General features: G+C 35.1%; 1 protein-coding gene across 2 annotated transcripts; it reads left to right on the top strand.

Moving 5' to 3' along the window:
* Positions 1 to 1608: 1608 nt before the first annotated feature.
* Positions 1609 to 21659, top strand: LOC131804773 (WD repeat-containing protein 20-like). 2 transcript variants are annotated; one of them, XR_009343274.1, is made up of 5 exons: positions 1609 to 3183; positions 12205 to 12393; positions 12460 to 14388; positions 16167 to 18833; positions 18875 to 21659. XR_009343274.1 is itself a non-coding variant. In XM_059127943.1 (5 exons), exons 2-5 carry the CDS (start codon positions 2554 to 2556, stop codon positions 16224 to 16226), a joined length of 2808 nt encoding a protein of 935 aa, XP_058983926.1. In that variant the 5' UTR covers positions 1609 to 2105; positions 2214 to 2553; the 3' UTR covers positions 16227 to 21659. The 2 variants fall into 2 exon arrangements, 1 of the variants encoding a protein (XP_058983926.1); XM_059127943.1 differs by having other exon boundaries at positions 1609 to 2105; positions 2214 to 3183; positions 16167 to 21659.
* Positions 21660 to 24408: the final 2749 nt, after the last annotated feature.

Here is a 24408-nt window from a genome sequence, read left to right as displayed (position 1 = left end):
TGTCAAATACAATCGTTCATATGAACTGTCACAACAAAAACGAGACTCATGGTAGAAGAATGCAGGTAGATGCTTCAACAATTGGGAACATTGATATATATTATATTTTCTTATACGACGTCATTCGGAGATTATTATAATATGGGTTTTTCAACAATTTATTTCAATTGACAACATTTCATTGTCAAAATTTTCATTGATAAATCCATTGTATACATACAAATCAGAGATGGGAACCTGTTTTCAATGACATGTATTTCGACAAGGTAAATTACAGAAAATGCAGAGCTGGGAGTGCTTATCTGAAAAGACTTTATCTTCTTAATTTTAACAAGAATTTTTATTCAACCCTTTCAATTCCAGAATTGGTTTGACAGTTCATTGTCGCATCAGCTGTGTCGATGCGTCTACCTATATTCTTCTACCATGACAAGACTTGTTTATTTACATTTATAAAACATTCAAATAATTAATAAATTTTTGCAAATATTCAGAATGGTTAAAGGTATTACGTAGCCGCCACCAATCATAATTCGCCCAAAATATGTGACATAAGTTGAAAATTCTTACCGAAAGTCGGTGTTTTTATTCTGATAAAAACAACACAACATTTTTTTGGGTCATTGATTTTGAAAACCAACCAAAATATACATACACAAAATTGGCAGAAGTCGGGTACACTTAGAAGAAAAATTGTAATCAGCTGGTATATCTACCGTACCTTTTTATTGTACCATGTTTCAAAATAACTACTAATATTTGTGGAGATGGGACACATGCTTCTGGTTTCTCCCCAACATTTGAATAATCATATAAAAAGTAGAGAGAGAATTTTCTTCAAATTTCACACATCCCAATATTTCTACCAATACGAAATTTGGTATGAAAAACGGATCCTTCTTGCGCCTCAACCAAAACGGGTGGAGGTGTTGTACACTCATAAACCTCTCAAAACTTTGCACATCCCAGCACGTCTGTATACACAAAATCTGACGTAAAGATGGGATTCAGCTCTATATATATATATATATTTCGCGTAAAAACATGGTAGAATTACAATCATATGTCATTTTTTTTAATTATTCTCTTGACAACATCTTATTTTCAAAATGCATATTTACAAATCGAAATATACACAAATCCGGGATGGGAGCCTATTTTCTATGTAGTAAAATTTGACAAGAAATACAGAACATGCAAAGATGGATATGCTTATTCGAAACGACTTTACCTTTTTAATTTTTCCATGGAACATAGCATTTTTAAAATTAAGATGGTAAAATAATTTCAAATAAGCACCCAAATCTGCATTTTCTGTAATTTACCTTGTCAAATTTCACTACATAAAAAACAGGTTCCCATCTCTGGTTTGTGTATGTAAAATGGATTTATAAATATGCATATTGACAATGAGATGTCAAATAAATAATTTTGAAAAAATGATAAACATATGATTGCATTACTTTACCTCCTTCATTCGACCATGGAACAGAGCATGGCAATACCAATTTGATCGTACACTTCCTCCAATACCACAAATCCAATTAGATTTGGTACACAAGAAAATGTAAACAATCGAAAACCCTTGTCAAACTTTGGACACAACGGCAACTCTGCAGCTGATTGACAATTATATATTTTTTATGTGGTTGATGGAGATAAAAAGAAAAGTTAAAAAGTGCAGAAATTTTAGAATTAAAAATTTAATAGAAAACGGGAAAATGCAAATCCACAATGAATAATCAATACCTAGTTTTCCTCTAACAATAAAACCAATTAATACGTGTTAATTATTAACAAACGAGCACTGGAAACAAGTCGAAAAACACCGAGAGTGTGTGTCAAACGTAGAAGAAAAAAACATCAATTTTTTTTCTCATTGACGGACAAGTAACAAGATAAATGTGAAAAAATGTAAAAATAGATTGCAAAACAAGCCCAAGAGCAAAACTAGAAATGTGTTAAGAGAATTTGAAGAAAATTCTAAGCCGAGTTTTTGTGGAAAATTACGCAAAAATTTACTATATATCTCCACACCCACTTATCGGAACCCGTGAAAAAACAACAACAACAAAATATAGAAAACAAGATTCCTTTGGTCATGTGTGAGTGTGTGTGTTGTGTGATGGATGATTTTTCTCCCCACTTCTACTCAATAATGTGTGCTGCGTAAGCCAAAGTATGTGTGTGTAAATGCAATTTTTTCTATTTAGCTGCTATCACAGATTAATTATAATTATCTGGAAAGAAAAAAACATAAAAAGCAGATTAGTAAGCTTCTAAAATGCAAAATAATATAATATGTCAATAAAAATTGTAAAAGCCAACTCCCTTTGAATAGCGAAGTGGCCAAGAGAAAGAAAAGAAAAAAAGGCATCTATTGAACACAAACAAAAACAAATCCAAACGGCCCATCAAGCAAATACCGATCGAAACCAACTACAAAAAGTTGCTGACGGCGAACAAGAGAAAAACAACAGAACCTAAGAAGTCGCAAAAGTACGAAGGTGGACTAGGTATCATATTTTTCCCCTCTAAATAAAAGTTGCCGTAATGGCAACGCAACTGGATCCTAATGTCAAAGATGACCTGAAGACACAGTTTATAACACGAGAGGGTACCTATCGACTTCTTACCCTCTCCGAGTACTCACGACCCAATCGTGTGGGCTATACCAATAATCAGAGTTCACCACAAGTGCGAGTTTCGATAGTTACCTTGCCAAATCCACCGGCTGGCGCTGCTAGTAATGGTAATGGTGGTTCCTTGGCGGGGGCCGGCTCTTCTGCGAATCCTGTAAATGGTACAAATGGTCGAAACGTCAACGTAAGCAATTCATCATCATCAACAGCGACCACATCTTCAAATGGAGCTGGTGGCAATAATAATAGTTCAGCAAATGGTGGTGATACCTATGATGTTGGCCTGCAATCGTCATCGTCACTGAATGGACCGGTATTATCATCGCAATCCCAGTATGTTGTACCCTCATCAATGGATGCACGTTTGGGTGCCGGCATGTCAATGCACACCATGATGAATGGGTCCGGTGGTGTGGGCGGTGGTGCCAATGGTGGTATCGATCAGAATGGTATGCCTGTAAACCAGGTGTTGGGTGGTGATCGCATATGTTTCAATTTCGGCCGAGAATTATATGTATATGCATTTCGTGGTGTAAAGAAGGTAAGTGTTGGTTGCATCAGATATATATTTTTTACAAAAGTAATTTTTTTGTTTATCCACTTTTCAAGGTTGGATTAGAAACTATATTGGATTTTTTATACCCTACAACACTATGTTTTGGGGGTATTATAAGTTTGATTGGGCCAAAAATTATGTAACACCAGGAAATATTGTTTTCCACATAGGAAAGTATAATGGATCTTCCTATCTCGCCAAGCTGAGTCGATCTAGCTATGTATGTCCGTCCGTCCGTCTGTCCATGTTAATTTGTAATCACTCCACAGGTCACAATTATGGCCCGATCTTCACGAAATTTAGAATACAGATGGGGCTAGGGTCAGCATAGAACCCTATTTCTTTTGGAGATGATTGCATAATATTTAGGGGTTGAAATGGACCAAAAATTCCTGATTTTGCAATCAAAGCGGAAGTTAGCATGGAGCTAGAGCTTAGGGCTGCGCAGAAGCCTTCCAATTTTGGTGGTCATCGGGTAATATTTAGTGGGTGAAATATGCCACAACATTTGTGCTAAATAAAAGTAAAATTTTCCATTAAACCGCGAATATTTTTAATCCCGCCGAAATCTGAAATAGACGAACAGGTCAATTCTGACCGTTACGTAGATGTCGATAGTAAATATATCGGTTATATATAGCGAAATATATACAATGTGAATATACAAAAGAAGGGTATGTTAGTTAGAATGCTTAAATCTCAAGAATGGCTGGACCGATTTTGTCAATTCAGAATGCCCTCTTGACATAAAAGAATAAAATCTAAAAAAATCGCAGAAAAATATGCCAATAATGATGTTAATATAATTTTGTAGTATTTTGTGACATATTTTTATTTTTTTCAAATTTTTTATAGCATGCGATTTTTTCAATTTGACTTATAATATTTTGTAATATTTTTTTCACCTTACAACACAGGTTGGGGATGTTATATAAGTATTGCAAATGTCGTCCGATCCTCACGAAAATTTTCACTGTTTTCAAAGATGTCCACAATATATTAGGGGGTTGAAATGGACCAACAACCAAAGGTCACAAATAGAAACAAAAGGACACGAAATCTCGCATAAAGTTAGAGTTTAGGACGGCGGGTACAATGTACCACTATTTTTGTGTGAAAAAATACCAGCACTACTTTCAGGCGATATCTGAAATACACAAAAGGCGAACTTCTGGCTTTTTATGCTGATTTCGTTGACGAATGTAGCCAAATATGGTAGACAAGTTAATCATATAGATGAGTCTAAATTTGGAGATTCAGATGGGCCTCTTGCTTTTGGAGATGATCGCAAAATATTTAGGGGTTAAAATGAACCAAAAACAGAAATGTTTTTCCGATCACACAATTGAAGCCAATCGACACGCCTGTGAAGAGAGTTAAGGACAGGGAAGAATTCTAGCATTTTGGATGACAATTGGATTTTATTTAGCTGTAAAATGGACTACAACAACTCACAGGCCGACGGAGTGCATTAATGTTGGGCAAATGTCCCTAGTAAAAATCCTAATTTCAAAAGAAAAATCTTCCAATATGGATTTGGACATAAGGGGGCTTCTAACATATGTATTGTTGTAGGGTATAACATAGTCGGCCCCGCACGACTATAGCCTTTGCTTACTTTTTTAACTCTATGATTCGTTTAATAAAAACAATAAAAAATACTTTTGACTGTTAGTAAAGTCTGTCTCAAAGAAACAATGACGCTCCAGGTATAAAAATCCTCATAGTTGTTGATTTGTAGCCATGACGAAGAAATCTCAAACTTCGGCAGCTGCTTCTATGTTTGCAGGAATATGACGACTTTCAAGTATTGCTTGACTTTTATTGAAACCTATCCTTGAAAGTGACAAATAATGGGAATATCTAAATCGCCCAATCGCCCGTTCTTTGTCTGTCACAATTAGTTACATAGAAACATTAGGGATACGTTTAGAATGTGATGAGACCACGAGGAATGATTGTCGATAGTGGCTGATTTCTCCCATATTTAGCTCTATCTGTTAGACTTATTAATTTATAAAATATTGTGGTGGCTTAATCGGTCGACTTAAATATGTTTTCACATATGATCCGTAGAACGTTTTTTCGCTTAGATATAGATTGCCAAGTTATCAAAACATAAAACGTATTACTACATTGCGATATGTCTTGAAAAACTTTAATCTTTAAAAAGGCCATATATGTCTGACTATTTTGCTACAAGAAAATAGCAAAATTTTAAAAACTAAACGTATTACTGCATTACGATACGACTTGAAAATCTTTAATCTTTAAAAAGGTCTACTTTGCTGCAAGAATATAGAAAATTTTTAAAAACTTCTCCATAAGTGTATTGGTTGTATGCTTTGGAAATAAACCTTAGTAGTTTATCAAATAGTGCCACAGACGTCATTAATAATCTCATATTATTAAACGTTTAAAGTGGTCCTTTATAATTGCTTCATAAGATTACCTAACTAGACAATGCCATGTCGTTAGCATCTAAAATGAAACGGCACAAGTTCAATTAGGTATACCAACTATCTTATCTGTAAATGTAATTGTGGATGACAACAAATCTGGCTGGCACAGAGACTAACAAAAAAGTTAACTTTTCTTGAAATTATTCCAAATTTTCCTCGAACACTATCAGTATATAAATGTAAATAGATGTACATAGTAGTTTCCGGACAAAAAGCAAACTACAGTGTCTTGCTGCAATAATATTACCAAAGAGTAGGATTTGTCAAAAAGTAAAAGAAGGAACAACATTTAATAAAAAATATAAAAAGAATGAAAAATATGTTTTCAAGTCGTGATGCAGTCTATTGTGTATTTAACACATATTAAACTATTCGCGATCTCTACCAATTGAGACGACTGCATTATCCTGAACGTAGGTAGTCCAAATCTACACTGGTTTGACTAGGCTATCATCGTTTTTTATAACCAATGAATGTGGGGTGAATTCCAATGGCGATATTCCACTTAGAACCGTTTGATAGGATTTTTGATATAAAAGCTCTGCTTTATAACGTTTGACCCCACTGTCTAGCTCGTGTAAATCCTTCCTGACACGCCAACAGACATTTACTGCACTGAGAGCATGACGTGGGGAATAACATTCCCCTTCTCATGTCGATATTGCATTGATGATAAGGAGAAATCCTCTTACAGTTCTCGGGCAGAATTCTTTCAGGTCTTATTCCTCATCCTTTGCGCAGCACTAGTATCGCAGACTACACTGGAGCCGCTTAGCTAACCAGAAACCGACTTATCGTCTTATAAGAGATTAACAAGGTTACCTTTTACCTTTAGTTCAAGATTTTCTATAGCCCCCATATAAACATGCCTCCTGATATTCGGTATTTTGTTGATTTAAATCAAACTTTTTCAACGGAATCAAATTTGACAACCCAACCAATTGTAGGTTCAATTTATAGTAAAAACGTAGGAATTCACGGTTTTTTTTATTTTAAAGGCCCTCTTTTCCTCATGATGGAGGGTGCCAAAAGTTCATCCATGCCACACTTCATGTTTACTTGTTTTTTGACAGCCACACCTAACACTAAGATTTAAGATTAAGATTTACCATCTGAATGCCTACATGGGCCTGTGTTCATCATCTAACTTTTGAATATTTCTTTGACCCTTACGATATATACTATATATAGAAATCTTTACTTAAAATATTCGCTTAGAATTCTCCATTTTGATTCTATGACAAAGCAATCAGTTTTTGGTTTGCAGACGTGATTTGCTCAATTTTTCAGCCCAATCTAAAATATTAGCAATTGTGAGCTTTACCGACTAAAATAGTTGATGCATCAACATTTTTTCAATACAACTGTAATAAGACGTGTAGTAGTAGGGGAAGTCCCGATTTTGCACATAACGACATTCATGGGATTCAAGATTTTATCTTGCTAGAATAACGATTTGGTTTCTGTGCAGAGTTTCCATACACACTATCCACGATAGGTGGGACAAATACGGTAGTATTCCTCTTGCTGAGTTTTTGAACATTAAAGGTATGGGTACATAAGCAGCTTTAAGTCTTCACATAGTATATTTTGTGATATATCACAAAGGCCGAACTTGGATCATGCCGTCGTTTTTCCTTATAATTTGACATTAATAAGCCTAGCCATGATGCCAAGCTGCTTAACTCTGTTCGGTTAAAAGGTTTCGACAAGTTTCTTTCCGTGTAGCCTCTGATTGTACCTCACCTAACCTCAGTTTTTGATTGTACCTCACCTAACCTAAGGCCAACTTTATGTCAAACAAAAGCTTCATTCGAGTATTCGATATCCTCAAGGCCAAAATTGGTATGTCTTATCTAGTGCAAAACATTTTTTTCACTCTTTCATAATTTCCTATCGGGATACTGTATACAGATGCATACTTCAGTTATTGCTGCAAATTAAATAACAATCGCGTTCGTTTTATTTGTGTCTCTAACGACTGCAATTATGAACTTGTCTATGCACATGAGATACTCTATATAAACCACTTTGTTTAGTTTATCTTATCATTTGATCAAATTGTTGAAAAAAAGGAAGAGCAACAATAGTAGCGGCAGCGGCGTTGCAAATTGTAAATAAATAAAAAACACAAAGAGCAACACTTGTGTTTAGCTTGGGTATGGTTACGTTAAAAGTAGCTTAGTGAGAAATTTACAGAATTTATACGAAGAAAAGCATATGAACGTGACATATAAGAAGTAAATATTCCACGTCCCGGTGGATAAAGTAATATTACTCTTGAAAGGTTCCGTAGACGCGACACATAACAGGTTAGATGATGTTTTCCCATCAATAAAGGATAAGTCATTGACCACAGTTTAGATACACGTTCTACAGTCAATCGGAAGGGGAAGGGAAGGTGAAGAATCAAAATCAACACATTTCTAGCTTATAAAACGACTGGGTTTGGCAGCAAAATAAGAAATTTGAAAGTTGAAATTTGGCTGGACTCTTGGTTTGTGAGAAGGGAGACGATATATTCTCCCACTCCAGCTTAATTAATAATGCTAAGAGGGACACATATAAAAAGCGACTTGGCATATTTAAAAGAATCAAAATCAACACACTTCTAGCTTAAAAAACGACTGGGTTTGGCAGCAAAATAAGAAAATTTTGCTGAAATTTGGCTGGACTCTTTGTTTGTGAGAAGGGAGACCATATATTCTCCCACTCCAGCTTAATTAATAATGCTAAGAGGGACACATATAAAAAGCGACTTGGCATATTTAGTAGTTCATATTACAACTTTGAGATGATTAAAAGGTGAAGTCAGGTTGAACTAGTATATATGACAGCTATATCTTAATCTGAAATAACTTCCACTATATCTGATATCCTCTAATTCTGTTGCATGTGATTCTCTTACCAAATATCAACGATATAGAGTACATATCATGATTTTGAGGAGGCTTAACATTAAGACATAATACCCTGCACCACAATGTGGCTGCTTCACTCATATCCACTCGCCCATTAGTCGAAGACTCAACCTGATTATCCTGATTATCCACAAGTCCACACCCCATCCAACCGTCTTGATTTGTATCGGGTGCGAATTTAAGAAAATGTGCGAAACGTCTCTCCGTCATGTTATAGAGGGCTGCACACTATGCTGTATGCATTCAGTTGCCCTGGGAAACCTACCCAACTGAATCCCAAATATAGGCTAAAGCCTATAAAGGTAGCCATGTTTTAAATTTGGAGCTGGAGCTAAAACCAATTAGTAGAACTCAACACCCAGCATGTATTGGTTGTTATAACAACAAAAGTTAAAAAGCCTGCTTGGACGTCATTTAAACCATTATAGGGTGGATAAGGAAGGACCTAATGATCCAGCGTCATAAAGAATGAATGATGCAGACACCGATGCTGAATGTCATCCCCAGAATCCAAACCATATCCAGCCGTCTTGATTTTTAATGGGCGTTAATTGAATAAAATATACGAAACATCTCTCCAGCATGTCATAGAAGCCTGCATACTACTCAAACATGTAAAGGTAGCTGAATTGTTAAATTTGTGGATTTGCTGAACACCACACGCAATATATTACAGTTACAACAACAATATCATAAATGGATTCTCCTAAGAGCCAAATGGGTGCAGTCACATCTTTTCCTGGCTCACAAGGAAAAGAAAATTCACGCTTAAGGAACAATGGGGATTTCTGGAGCTGCAGAATAGAATTAATATCTATGACAGATATAATGATATATACATTTCTATTCTGTTTATTTAATACCGGCATCATACTGAGGGAGGGATTGTTAATTTGGTTATTCGTTTAGTTTTCTTTCTACAGCTTGTTAATTGTTCCAAGTTCAAGTGTATCCTATAGTTTGATATTTTTCTTGTCTTCGAATGATTTTGCAATGAAAGAAAACCAAATACTTATTATTTCCAAGTGACTATTAGATTTCAATTGAACGTTGAATATCTAGATTTAATATAAGAAATTTCAATAATCGCGCTTTATAAGCTACGGTGTACTTCGTTCCCTCCCATCAAAGAGAACTTCATAGACTATTTCTAAATTGATATGCAACGTTTTTTTTCTGCATATCATTTATATGATTCTATTTACTAAATGTGGATGTACATCTAAATCTGGCACAGATGCCTCGAACAACGACAACAGCAGAGAAAAATATTCAGTTCATCAAGCTGTCCAAAAGTCATCATCACAAAAGTCTTGTCAAAAGAGATGTGATATTACACAAAGGTGGCAAAAAGGATTTATTTATTTTGGTTCGCTATGTGTGTGTATGTTGTTAGAGTGAACATACGTACCTACATAGCTATACTCAATCTTTTCACATACAATTTGTATACATTTGTACACACATATGTTCATTTACATTTGCAATAAAGGTTTGATATACAGATTGACACACTGACTGATATCTGGTTAGAAGTACACACAATGTGGAGAAAAAGCCCAGTTTTGTTTTTGCATAACACACTGTTAATTGAATATGACTTTGTTAAATGTTTGGTGACACATGAATGCCTCACATGTTTCTGTTGTTGCTACTGCTACTGCTGCAGTTGTGGTATGTTACTCAGTCTTCATTCGCGTTTTATTAATTTCAGAGAGATAATATTTCTTTTTAAAACAATCCATTCCCTAAGAATGAAAAATATTTCACAATTTATGTCACATTTTAAATGCCCTCCTTGCTTTGGCATTTTGGATATTTTTAGTTTTATGTAACTCCGAATTTTTGTTAATCTATTGGCTCGGAAAACTGTTCAGATCCTTCCTGATATCTCTTCTGATTTAAAGGCCTTTTCCTACATCTTTTGTTGTTATAACAGCAAAAACATCCTGGGTGTTGAGTTTTAATAATCTGGTTTTAGTTCCAATCCCAAATTTAAAAGCTCGGCTACCTTCATAATCTGTAAAAATATATGGGTAGGTGTGGCAGGGCGATTGAAAAGATACAGCCTGGTGTGCGGAACTGTATCACAATATCACACTACAATGAAAGCATATACAGTGTGAGATAAAAACTGCAAAAAAGTCAAATGCCATAATTTTTAAAATTTTTTTTTAATTTTATTGAATGATAGCAAAATATTTCGGGAACGGTCAATGAAACCATCAGACGCTGCCCGAATGTTGATCTGCGGTATTTTGGCCCATTCCCAGCGAAGCGCTTGCTTGAGGTGATCGACGCTTTGGTATTTTTTAGTGCCAATCTTACTTTACAAAATACTCCAGACACAATAGTTCAACGGATTGGTATCCGGATATTTTGGTGGCCATTGTGCGCTGGAAATTAAGCGAGGAACCTCATTTTATAACCATCCTTGGGTGGCGCGTGCTGAGTCCTGTTGGAATGTCCAAGGTCTGCGGCCAAAATGTTTGCGTGTCCAAGGTTTAAATACACCCTCCAAAATATTTTCGCGATAATATTCAGCATTTATTCTGATGCCACGGTCGATTTTTACGAATGGAGAGCGACCATCGGCTGTTATGACGGCCCACACTATCATCGGCCGGCGTTTGAGTTTTGGTGGCCAACCGAAGGTGCACATTTTGAACTGACCTCTTTGGCAAGTAAACACGATCAATTTGTTTGTTTACAAACTGCTGGACAACGAATGTTTTCTCATCGGAGAAAGCCTAATTCGGCAGTTTACCACCACTTTCGGCCAAGCGAAGCAACTCTTTAGCTCTTTTGAGTTAATTTTCTTTCTGTTGCGGTGTAAGTTCTTGCACTTTTTGGAATTTCAATGGCTTATTTTTCAATATTTGCCGAATGGAATATTGCAATATGTTCAACTCACGAGCAATTTTTCGGCCACTACGACGCGGGTTTCAATCAAGTCTCTTCTTTACATTTCGAACCATTTCTGCTGATGTTACTGTTTTCTTCCGTCCTCTTCCTTGACGTCGGGCAACGCTACCAGTATCACGGTAACGAGCGATGGAACTAGGCACAAAAGATTTATTCACATTTAAATTCTGGAGTGCTCTAACGATAGCCACTTGAGTGGCTTAGAAATGACAGCCGTCTGAAGTTGGTTGCAGTTTTTTCATCTCACCCTGTACATCTTCGCCCGATTTCACTTATATTGTGTTTCAAATGCGTAATTTCGGACCAAATTGAATAGATTTAGGCACATACGACAGCATTCATTCATGAAATATGAAGAAAATCGTTTGATATAGCTATAACAATCGATTTGACAGTCAAGACTCTAAAACGCAATGACGTTCGGTAGAAGACTTTGGATACAGCCTAGGAATATGTTTTCCAAATTTTGTCGAAAAATTTTGTCGGTTCAGATTTATATTTTGCTCCTATACGTATGTTTGATCCTCGCTCGTAGAAATACTTCTAAAATTAATGGAATCGATTCGATTCAGATTTTGCACTGTTTTGCCACATGTAGATAGATAGTTTGAGCAAATCAATGTTATATTATAAACAAATAATCTTAATTATATGTGCAAATGTGAAAATAATCAACACATATTTTCTTCTATCGACAGGGTGCCGAACTAAGTAAGCCAATTGATAGGAAATTCTACAAAGGTACCAATCCCAGCTGTCATGATTTTAATGCCACCACAGCAACACCTACTGGCGCGCCTTTACTGGTGGGCTTTACAACGGGACAAATACAATTGGTTTCACCACAGCCAGGACCACGTGAATATCGAAAACTTTACAATGAAGATGTAAGTCTCTACAACATCAACAATTTATTTCGTTTAATTAAAACGCATTTTGATATATTTTTACAGCGTCTTATTGACAAAACCAAAGTGACCTGCTTAAAATGGCTGCCAAATTCACCAAATCTCTTTTTGGCCTCACACGCGTCGGGACACCTGTATCTATACAACGAGAATCTACAATGTCCACCGACGGCGCCCGTCTATCAGTCCTTCAAAATGGGCGATGGCTATTCAATACTAACCTGCAAATCGAAATCGAGTAGAAATCCTCTCTACAAATGGGTTTTCAACACCGAGAACTGTTGTATAAATGAGTTTTGCTTCTCACCATGTGGTTCAAATTTAGCAATAGTATCTCAAGATGGCTTTCTCAGAGTGTTTCATTATGACACAATGGAATTGTTGGGTATAGCGCGTTCCTATTTTGGTGGTTTTTTATGTGTATGCTGGTCACCGGATGGCAAATATATTGTGGTGGGTGGGGAAGATGACTTAGTCACAGTGTGGTCATTTCATGAGCGACGGGTTGTGGCCCGAGGTCAGGGTCACAGATCGTGGGTTTCAGTGGTGGCTTTTGACCCATACACCACTTCATATACCTCGTGGGATGGTGGAGACTTTTCGGATGATGAGAATCAAATAATGGAGTATTCAACGGCAGGATCACGATATGCGGGTGATCAGTCGTCGGCAGTGAATGGTTACGATTCGTATGGTGGAGCTGCGGGTGGTCACGATAAAAACTCAACGCCCATTCACACACGACAGAGGCCCCAGTCGGCGTCATTTCGTTCGGAGGCCTCTTCATTGGCTCCAGATAAATTAGCCATAAGTTATCGTTTAGGTTCTGTTAGTCAAGACACTCAAATATGTTTGTGGGACATCACCGAGGATATACTAAGGCATCCTTTGTCCCTGCGCCAGCGTGTGAATAGTTCTAATTTGAACGACTCTAGTTTTATGAATGGCGGCACAGACGCCGATGGTGTGAAAGTCATACGACCAGTGGCCATAGGCCATCCTAACTTCCCCCAGCCACAGCACTGTAGTAGTCCTACCAAAGATATGCAGACCAGCAATATAACGACCACACCACAGACATCAGCAGCTTCAGGAGAACAAAATAGTAATAGTAGTTCTAGTAAATTTTCCACAGCCAATTGTACGATATCATCGCAATCTTCTAATGCCAATACGCCACCCGACGATAGCTCGGTAACGGCGTCCACGTCGACAAAAGCCAATTCGAAAGCGATTTCAAATGCCATTAGTAGCAGTGGTGGCGGTGGAGGGTCAATAAAATTTCCTAATTGCATAACAACCACTAAGTCGGACTCAATAGATGGTAACATAACTGGAAATCATGTCAACACACTCTCTTCATCATCGGGCTACAATAGCAAAACATCGAACAGCAGCAAATCTTCAGATTCGGGAATGTCGGCATTCAACTCGCTAACCCAACGTCTATCAAATTTCTCATTTCTCAACTCATCCGACAAGAAATCTCTAAATCTAGAGGGTGGCAGTACACGGGCGAATCGTCGCACCCTAAGTCTACTCAAATCGTATAATCATCGTAATTCCTCCACACTAAATCATCATCATCATCATAGCAATCACCAGCATATGGCAAATTCAACACAAATTGAAACAAATGCAAATTCAACGTCAACATCGTCGCACAGTTTCGGTTCTCTCAAGCTGGGCAAATCGTCGTCGTCACATCAACATCACCACAATTCATTGTCACACAACATGTCGAATTGCTCGCCATCGTCAACAACCAATTCAATTATAACATCATATGACCCACTGAAATTGATTGGTACACCAGCGTGTCCCCGTTTCGATGAGTGTCCACTGTTGGAGCCGTTGGTGTGCAAAAAGATCGCTCATGAGCGTTTGAGTGCATTAATATTTCGTGAAGATTGTTTTCTAACGGCATGTCAGGATGGATTTATTTATACATGGGCTAGACCGGGTTATTCAACGGTAAGTTTTACTTTGTATTCAAATGACAAGTTACATTGTGTTAAAGAGTATTCTCCGTAATTGCAAAAATACTTTTACATGGCAAACGGGGGTGGCTTTACCACACTGTGGTACGGCGTATAATATGAATTTGCTTGTAACATGCAGAAGGAAACTTTTAGTTCCTTTTCGTGCTCTCTATAGAATCACATTCTGAGTTGATTTATACATGTCATCTCTCCCTTCGTCTGATTGATGCAAAACTAGGTACAGTCCTTTTTTTTGGTAGTTTTTTTTACCTGTCGTTTTATTTTCAGAAACTTCAAAAAAGTCCAAAATTCTTTTGCTTTGATGAACCTATATTCGGAAAATACTCCCTTAGATATTGCTATTGAGTTGAACCTCGATGTCTCATTCCTAATTTCTTGTACACTGGGTCCTTTTATCTGTAATTTTACCAAAACACAGATAAAAGGGTCCACTGCACAACAATTAAGAATGAGGCAGGGTCCAGCTGACCTCAAATAAAAAACCTTAGGGAGTAGCTTCCGAATATAGGTCCATATTAGCAAAAAATGTTGACTCAGTATTTTTTGCTAATATGGACCTATATTCGGAAGCTACTCCCTAAGGTCTTTTATTTGAGGTCAGCTGGGCCCTGTCTCATTCTTAATTGTTGTGCAGTGGACCCTTTTATCTGTGTCCAAAATTGTTTTTGCCTATTCTGTCCTTATGTTGGGAAAGTGATCCCCGAATCCTATTATTGGAGCACCGCCCTTATTGTTCGTTTTTGTACAGTGGCCTCCTTAATCTGTGATTTAACTTCTTTAATTTTTTTTAAATTTTATTGAATGAAAGCAAGAAATGTCGGAAATAGCATCAAGTGTAAGAGTAAGTTTGGTTTTGTTCGAATTGGTCACCTTTGGAACGAATTATGGGCTTCAAACGGCCAATGAAACCGTCACACGCTGCCCGAATGTTGCTCTGCGGTATTTTGGCCCATTCCCGGCGAAGCACTTGTTTGAGGTGATCGACACTTTAGTATTTTTTAGTGACAACCTTGCTTTCCAAAATACTCCAGACACAATAGTCCAACGGTACCCGGAGATTTTGGTGGCTATTGTTCGCTGGAAATGAAGCGAGGAGCCTCATTGTGATGGTGCTGAGTCCTGTTGAAATGTCCAAGGTCTGCGGACAAAATGTTTGCGTTCCTAAGACTTTAATACACCCTCCAGAATATTTAATATAAATAATATTCGACATTTATTCTGATGCCACGGTCGATTAATACTAGCGGAGAGCGACACACCATCACTATGACCGGCGCTTGAGTTCTGGTGGCCAACCGAAGGTGCAAATTTTCAATTGACCTCTGCGGCAAGTAAACACGATCATTTTATTTGTTTACAAACTGCTGGACAAGGAATGTTTTCTCATCGGAGAAAACCAAATTCACCATTTTCGGCCAAGCGAAGCAACTCTTTAGCTCTTTTGAGTCTATTTTCTTCTGTTGCGATGTAAGTTCTTCCACTTGTTGGAATTTCATTTTTTTTTCAATATTTGCCGAACGGAATATTGGAATAATTTTAACAGATATCGGACTAGTGGCTTAGAAATGACAGCAGTCTGAAGTTGGTTGCACTTTTTCATCTCACCCGGTATTTTACAATTTGGACATAATTACAATATTTTTAAACTACTTCTATTTTCATTTTTTTTACCTTTGATGTGTTTTAATACAGATGTGTTAATACTTGATTTGAAATGGATGCTTATCTCTTTTTCGTTTTCTATTTCAGAATGTTCCGCAACATTTATCGCCAACGCAAACAGCACCGCCCGGCGGTACGGTAATATAGTTCGATAAAATTAATATAAAACAGTATCATAAGAATTTAGAGAAATTAAATCACTATACTCCAAGTCATCCTACAATTACTACTTCTACTGTTAGTACTATAATCACTTCTACTACTACTACTCCCTCCTGTACTACTCTTGTAACAACAACAACAACAACAGCAGCAACTACTATGGTAACTTTAGCGCCAACAACAACAACAAATATTCTCTGTTTAACCACAGGTGAGCAAAGAGTGTAAAAACAAAAGAAATCTGATGATAATATTATTTAGGAAACAAAAAATAAAAATGGTTTTTATAAAAAACTTTTTTTATACAATTCCTTTATTTTTGATATGTAAAAAAAACGAAACTAATAATAACAACAAAATGCATATTATTACATAACAATAAAAGGCATAAATATGCATCATAAACCAATTAACCGAGAAAATAATATGTTATAGCCTCTTCTCTCATACCCTACTTTCTTATTAGTTTTTTGTTAAATATTTTTAAAAAGTTAATACATAAATAATATTAAATAACAACAACAAGTTTATAGTAATATTAAAACATAAATTAAATAAATTACAAAATAAGTAAACAAAACCTACAAAAATAATATTTTTTTCATAAATTTATTTCTAAAGCAAAAGTGTATAGTAATTTTTTTGGAATGGAAATAATCGTTAGCCCATGAATGAGTGAATGAATGAAATTATGTAGTCAGAGACTCATGTTGTATATATATATATTTTTTTTTTGTTTTAATTTGCTTTCCAGACTTTGAGATAATTGAAAATACGCGTTAATATTCCGTAAAATGTGAATTTTAAAACAAAACATGTTGTGATAACTTTAGTAGTGTTATATAACTGTTTTCAATGTTTCGAAAATTTAAAATATGTATGTTTTATCTTTAAGGAGGATATTTTAGCTAAAAAAAAATAATTTGTATGGCGAATAAGGAACCGTTTTTGTCCCTGCTGACAACATTTTGAGGTTTCAGATTTACTACATAAATGAATTAAGATTTGTAAATATTTTCAAGTATTGCTCAACATGTCTAAGGGAAAACAAGTAAGCAACAGCTATAGTTGTGCGGGGCCGACCATGTGATACCCTACAGCCCTCCGCCGTGTTGTTAGTTGTTGTGGTCCATTTTATAGCTGAATATAATCCAATGGTCATCCAAAATTCTAGAATTTCTCTCTTCTGAGGCGTGTCGACGATTGGCTTCAATTGTGTGATCAGATTTTTTTCTCTTTTTGGTTCATTTTAACCCCTAAATATTTTGCGATCATCTCCAAAAGCAAGAGGCCCATCTGTATCTCCAAATTTAGACTCATCTATTTGATTAATTTGTCTACGATATTTGGCTACATTCGTCAACGAAATCAGCATAAAAAGCCAGATGTTCGCCTTTTGTGTATTTCGGATATCGCCTGTAAGTAATGTTGGTATTTTTTCACACAAAAGTAGTGGTCCATTCTAGCCGCTGTCCTAAACTCTAACTTAATGCGAGATTTCGTATCCTTTGGTTTTTATTTGCGACTTTTATAACGGCTGCAAACTCAGGAACATTTCAGTTTGCCAAAATCGGTCCAGCCATTCTTGAGATATAAGCATTCTAGCTAACATCTCCTTACTTTGTATATACACATTGTATATATTTCGCTATATATCCGATATATTTACTATCGGCATCTACGTAACGGTCAGAATTCACCTTTCCGTCTATTTGTGTTTTTGGTGGTATTAAAAATATTCGCGGTTTAATGGGAAATTTGACTGGTACACAAATGTTATGGTCTATTTCACCCAATAAATATTACCCGATGACCATCATTGGAAGGCTGCTGAACAACCCTAAGCTCAATCACATTCTGAGTCAATTTATGCATGTCCGTCCGTCTGACTGTCCGTCTGTCCATGTATTTTTGTAAACAAAGTACAGGTCGCATTTATTGCCCGATTCAGATAAAATTTTGCACAAATAATTGTTCCAAGGACGAACCCTATTGAAATTGTATGGATTTGCATATATGACCAGATTGGACCTGAAAATAAGTATGCTAAATTTGATCGAAATCGGTTCATATATAGATATAGCTCCCATATATATTGTTTATTTTTCGTCCTCCGCAGCCGTAGTATGCACTCTGTAACAACGATATTTGGGGAAATATATCAAATAGAACTCAGAAATACCCTTATTCAATTTTATGGAGATCGGTTAATATTTGAATATAGCTCCCATATATATCCTCGTCCGATTTGCTTTTTATTGTGCACCAAACGTGTAATATTAGCCCAAATGGAATGGAATTTTGTATTTACGACCGAATTGAGTCTAGAAACCAGTATGTCAACTTTGGTGGAAAACGGTTCAGATATAGCTAAAGCTCCCATACATATTGTTCATCCGATTTGTTGAATTTGCCCTGCATAGCCGTAATATGGATTCCGTAGTGACAATATTCGGGAAATATATCAAATACAGCTCAGAAATACCTTTGCCAAATTTTATAGAGATCGGTTCAGATATAGCTCTCATATATATCTATCCGATTTCAGGTTAATTGTGCACCAACTGGATAATACAAGCCTGAATTGAAAAGGTGCAAATGCTTCGACAAATTTAGTAAAAATCGATTCAGAGGAGGATATTCCTCCTATATATTACTTCCTTTACTATAAAATATATAAATACTATAAATTATTACTATAATCATAGTTGGTATGATTTAACTCTCACAAATTCGCCATTAAAACTTTTATTTGTTATGTGAAGCTCTACTAAATATGCAAAGTGGTGTAGTGTATTATAAAGTCGGCACGCCCGACTTTAATACTTTCTTTACTGGTTTTAATTCGAGATTCGCTGAAAATTTTGGAAGATCAACAAAACTTCTTCATAAGAGGAGCGAGGGGGGAGTTTCCTCTTGGCATATTTTTTTACATGCATAATTTTTTGTGTATCTGAAAAATTATTTCGCCAAAAAAAACATTACAAATTAATCTAAATTTTAAAAATTATCAGTGTATTTGAATGCTTTTAACTATTTCGAGCCTATATGGGGGCTATAAGCTATATAAGGTCAAATTAAATGACTATAAAATGTATTTATTTAGTATTTGGAAGTTGTTAAATCTACTATATTTAAAAAACAGTTATATATTTTAAACAGCAAAAGAAAAGTTTGTTAGACTTGAACATTTGAAAGGTTTCTCAAAAGAAAATAAAAACTGAATCTCAAATTGTTTATGTTTTGGAAATAATTTCAGTAATTAATTATTTTTTTGGAGTTCACCAAAGATTTGTATTGTTTGTAAAAATTACAAGGATAGCAGCCTTTATGATTCTTAATTTAAAAAATAATTATTATTATTCATATATTATATCATATTACGATTATTCAAGAAAATATGTGTTATGTATAAAGAAAAAATATTACAATATTTACTTCCTAAATAATTTTGCCTTATAGTTAATTTATCCATTTATTATAAGTTAACACTTTTTAAAATAAAAAACCTAAAAAATAATAAAAACAAATCAAAATAAATCTTTTTTAAATACAGCGTGTTCCCAATTTATTATTACAAAAAAAAAGAAACATGAAAAGAAAACTTGTAAATGTTAAATGAACAATTCAACTATAAATTGATATCAAATAAAATATATATAAAAAACAAAACTACTGTTATATAACAACTACCATCTTTAAAAGCTAAGAAAAAAAAACAAATAAATATATTTAAATGTTATTACAACATACAACAAAAATGAATCATTCAAGTTTTGGAGCAAGTAACACAAAGCAATACTCGTGGAAGAACAATCTTTATTGAAAAGAATTTACATTCTAAAGAAAACCAACCAACAAAGATTAGCCCCTTTTGCCGAAAACCCTACCCATGTATTTGCAATTATAAATTGTTTTTTAATTTTTTTTTTATTTTTGTTTAACCTCTTTAATGTATTTTATAAAAAGAGATTTTTTATTATATGTATATGATTTTAGTATTAATGCATCGTAATTGACATTGTTTGTTCCCATAGTGAAATTGTTTACTTAGTTTTTAAGTTTTAAAACACACATATATTTCAAATTTAATGCAAAGAGTTAATAGGGATCCGAACGTTTTACTGTGACAATTTGATCTTTGATTAGCCTTACACTCCTTGCAATATGTGTTTCATACACATCTCGGAGAATTATCGGAATGTTCCTATCTGTTGATATAGTCCATTGGGGTTGAGCAGACCGTCGTCATGCCGAAGTTTGTATTTATGTTGTGAGCGATATGAGCTAATTACTCTTAATTATGACTTCTATTTTACATAAAAACTTATTTTCCCCATGGCGACTAATTTTCAAATGGAACTCTCTGCTTTACCTCCAGAATACTACAATGTCAGTTAGAAAGGCACGCTCGAATTCGTACAACATTATTTCCCCTATTAATCCAAAAAAAAGTGAACGGAAAATCAGTAAAAATTTCAAAATTAATTGCAATCCTTCAAACAGTTTTTGTCCTATGGCTGGTGCGCACGGTAACTCTCGAATGGAGTATCCGAATTGGTCCAAACTTGGTACATCGTAATATTATTATCAAACTTAGATCGAGTTCGAAGATGGTCATTATCGGTCCATTCCTTCTGATACCTCTCCCACAAAAAGAGAAATGATCATTCAATTTTGTGAAAATTTTGAAAATCCCACTATTTGTATTAGTGCTAGCAGCTGCGAGAAGGGAAAAATTTTAAATAATTATAACTCTTATTAAAATGTGAAATAAAAGTCCGAGTATCTTCAAATTTCGCACATCTCAATATTTCCACTAAAATAAGGTTTGATGTGGAGATCGTAGATATCGGCTCACTTCTTCTGGTACCTTCTTCACAGAGGTTAAAAATATTCAATAAGTTTGGATATCATAAAACTGAAATGAGTATCCGATTCCTTTTAAACTCGGCACATCCCAACATTTCTATGAACAAAAGATCGGGTGTGAAGATGGAATACAGGGTGATATAAAAGAACTGCAACAAAGTTAAACGGCATTATTTTTACATTTTTTTTAAATTTTATTGAATGAAAGCAAAAATGTCGGAAAAAGCATCAAATTTTAGAATATGTTTTCACACACTGCCCGATTGTTGCTCTGCAGTATTTTGGCCCATTCCCGGCGATGAACTTGATTGTGGTGATCGACACTTTTGTATTTTTTAGTGCCAACCTTGCTTTCCAAAATACTACAGACACAATAGTCCAACGGATTGGTATCCGGAGATTTTTGTGGCCATTGTGCGCCACTATTCTTGGGTGGCGCGCGCTGAGGGCGATGGTGCTGAGTCCTGTTGAAATGTCCAACGTCTGCGGACAAAATTTTTGTGTGCCTAAGGCTTTAATATACCCTCCAAAATATTTTCGCGATAACATTTGGCATTTATTCTCATGCCACGGTCGATTAATACGAGCGGAGAGGCTGTTATGGCGGCCCACACCATCACCATGACCGCCGCTTGAGTTATGGTGGCCAACCGAAGGTGCACACTTTCAGCTGACCTCTTTGGCAAGTAAACACGATCATTTTGTTTGTTTACAAACAGCTGGACAAGAAATGTTTTCTCATCAGAGAAATCCAAATTCGGCAGTTCACCACTTTCGGCCAAGCGAGCAACTCTTTAGCTCTTTTGTTTCTATTTTCTTTTTGCTGCGGTGTAAGTTCTTGCATTTCTTTGGAACTTGAACGGCTTTACCCCGAGCTCATTTTTTAAGATTTGCTGAATGGAATATTGCGATATGTTCAGCTCACGAGCCATTTTTCGGTCACTGTGACCCGTGTTTCGATCAAGTCGCTTCTTTACTTTTCGAACCATTTCTGCTGATGTTGCTGTTTTCTTCCGGGCGACGCTACCAGCATCACGGTAACCAGCGAAGGTACGAGACACAAAAGATTTATTCACATTTAAATGCTGGAGTGATCTAACGATAGCCTTTTCTTTAATTCTTTCAACAACTCAGCCAATACCTCTTGTTTTGATTTCTTACAAATTTCACATAATTTCTGTATAAGCAAAAAAATCCCAATCATTCAAAAAAAGCATCAGACATCAGATATTTGAAAACAAATTAATTCAAAAAAGGCAAAACTTCCGACAAATTATTGAGGTTTTTATGTGTTTACGACTTTTTCTTTTTCTGATAACAAATTTTCCACATACTCTTTGTGTTTATATTATTATTGTAACGCTATGTAAATATATAAAACATATATGTATTTAATTTATTACAACAACTGTAATTAAAAAAATGCTTTTAATTTATTAAAATCTAAGTTGACATCCATGCATAACACCTGGGTCAAATAGTCTTAAACCTAAGATACAACCTACACCAGTTGTGTGACTTTTAGCCCATGTGTGATGACCTATAAATATATTCAAAAAAAACACTAAACTAAAAATGTCATTATTGTAATTTTCTAAAAATTGCATTCAATGTAAAGTACTTGCAAACAACATTTTACTATTTAAAATAGAAAGAACTTAGGAAATATATAAATAAATAAATGTAAATGGTTGATAATGGTTATAAATTAATGGACAACATTCGTAGAAATCTCTACACTTCTATAGCTATCTGTCTGTCTGTTTTTCCCTATTTTCCTCTTACTATCTATACCCAATTCTATGTACTCTTTAAATCCTCCCCTCTCCCCCTCTTTTAAACTATACCTAACATAAGTAATATGGAAATAAGAAAAATGTTGATCATCTATAAAATATCGAAAATAATAAAAAAAAAAAATATATTTTATATTTAAAATAAAAATGGATAGCAAAAGCTATTGTGTAAACCGAAATAGTGTTAATAAACAAATGAATGAATGAACAAATCATTATGAAAATCCAACAGGCATCTAGTGTTAAAAATTGAACAAAAATATTTAATAATGGAAATGAACTTTAATTACATAATTGTGTATATAGAAAACAAAAACAAACAAAAAATAAATCAGTTGCAAACAAATGATATGTTATATCAAATGAAAGAAGGAAGAAAACTTAACTAAATCAACACAGGAATAAATTTGCAAATATCTATGAAAATAGCAACAACAACAAAGAGACTAAAGAATAATAAATAAAATTAAATAAAAAACATTACAAAAAAAATAATAATTAATGGTTCCTAAATTGTATTTATTTCTACATGAAAATACAGAATTTTTTGGTTCTGTGACCGAATATTCAAAAAGGAAACAAGTAAAAATATGTAAGTTTGGCCGGGTCGATCTTTGAATACCCTTCACCATTTGGAACGATTTTGGCAATTCTCAAAAAAATGAAATCCGTTAAAAATTCTGTTAAAATCTTAAAAATACCGAATGTAGCCGTTATATTAGGGTCTTTACGACGACGTGGATCTGCATTGGCAACTTTTGTCATAAACCATTACAATATTCAAATGCGAAACTTGAATTAAAATCAAAAATCAGTCATTAAAATTCCGTATATCGGGAGGTATCGTTATATGGGGGCTATACGAAGACGTGGACCTGTACAGACAATTTTTTGCCTTAGGCTGTAGTATTCATTACGAAGTTCAAATACCAAATTTGTAATAATTCCGGTGTATAATTTTGCTAAAATCATCAAAGTACCGAATATGGGGAGGAACCGTCATATGGAGGCTATACGAAGCAGTGGACTTGTACAGACAATTTTCTGTCTTAGGCTGTAGTATTCATTACGAACTTCAAATACCGAATTTGAAACAATTCCGTTGAAAAATGCCGCTAAAATCAACAAAATACCGAGTATCGGGACGTACTGTTTTACGGGGGCTATACGAAGACGTGGACTTGCACAGGCAATTTTCTGTCATAGGTTGTAGCATCCGTTACGAACTTCAAATACCAAATTTGAAACATTTCCGGTAAATAATGTCGCTTAAATCACCAAAATACCGAAAAAAGGGAGGTAATATTATATGGGGGCTAAAACAAAACTTGGACCTTCATGGCTTTATGCTGATCAAGAATATATGTACTTTGTGGGGTCTAAAATGTATATTTCGAACGGAATGACAAACTTAATATACCCTCCATGCTATGGTGGAGGGTATAAAAAAGGTAAGGTCTGACTAAAATTTACTCAAACGTTCAATATTCCTACCCTCC

The sequence above is a fragment of the Musca domestica genome, unplaced genomic scaffold (assembly GCF_030504385.1).
Source record: "Musca domestica strain aabys unplaced genomic scaffold, Musca_domestica.polishedcontigs.V.1.1 49, whole genome shotgun sequence".
Classification (NCBI taxonomy): domain Eukaryota; kingdom Metazoa; phylum Arthropoda; class Insecta; order Diptera; family Muscidae; genus Musca; species Musca domestica.
This window is presented reverse-complemented; position numbering and strand designations above follow the sequence as displayed.

What these genes read in the sequence shown, in the direction of transcription:
- LOC131804773 (XM_059127943.1), top strand. Translation starts at nt 2,554, where the DNA reads ATGGCAACGCAACTGGATCCTAATGTCAAAGATGACCTGAAGACACAG. An exon ending in CATTTCGTGGTGTAAAGAAG is followed by an intron (nt 3,184 to 12,204) that starts GTAAGTGTTGGT and finishes TTCTATCGACAG; the next exon opens with GGTGCCGAACTAAGTAAGCC. An exon ending in GAAAACTTTACAATGAAGAT is followed by an intron (nt 12,394 to 12,459) that starts GTAAGTCTCTAC and finishes ATATTTTTACAG; the next exon opens with CGTCTTATTGACAAAACCAA.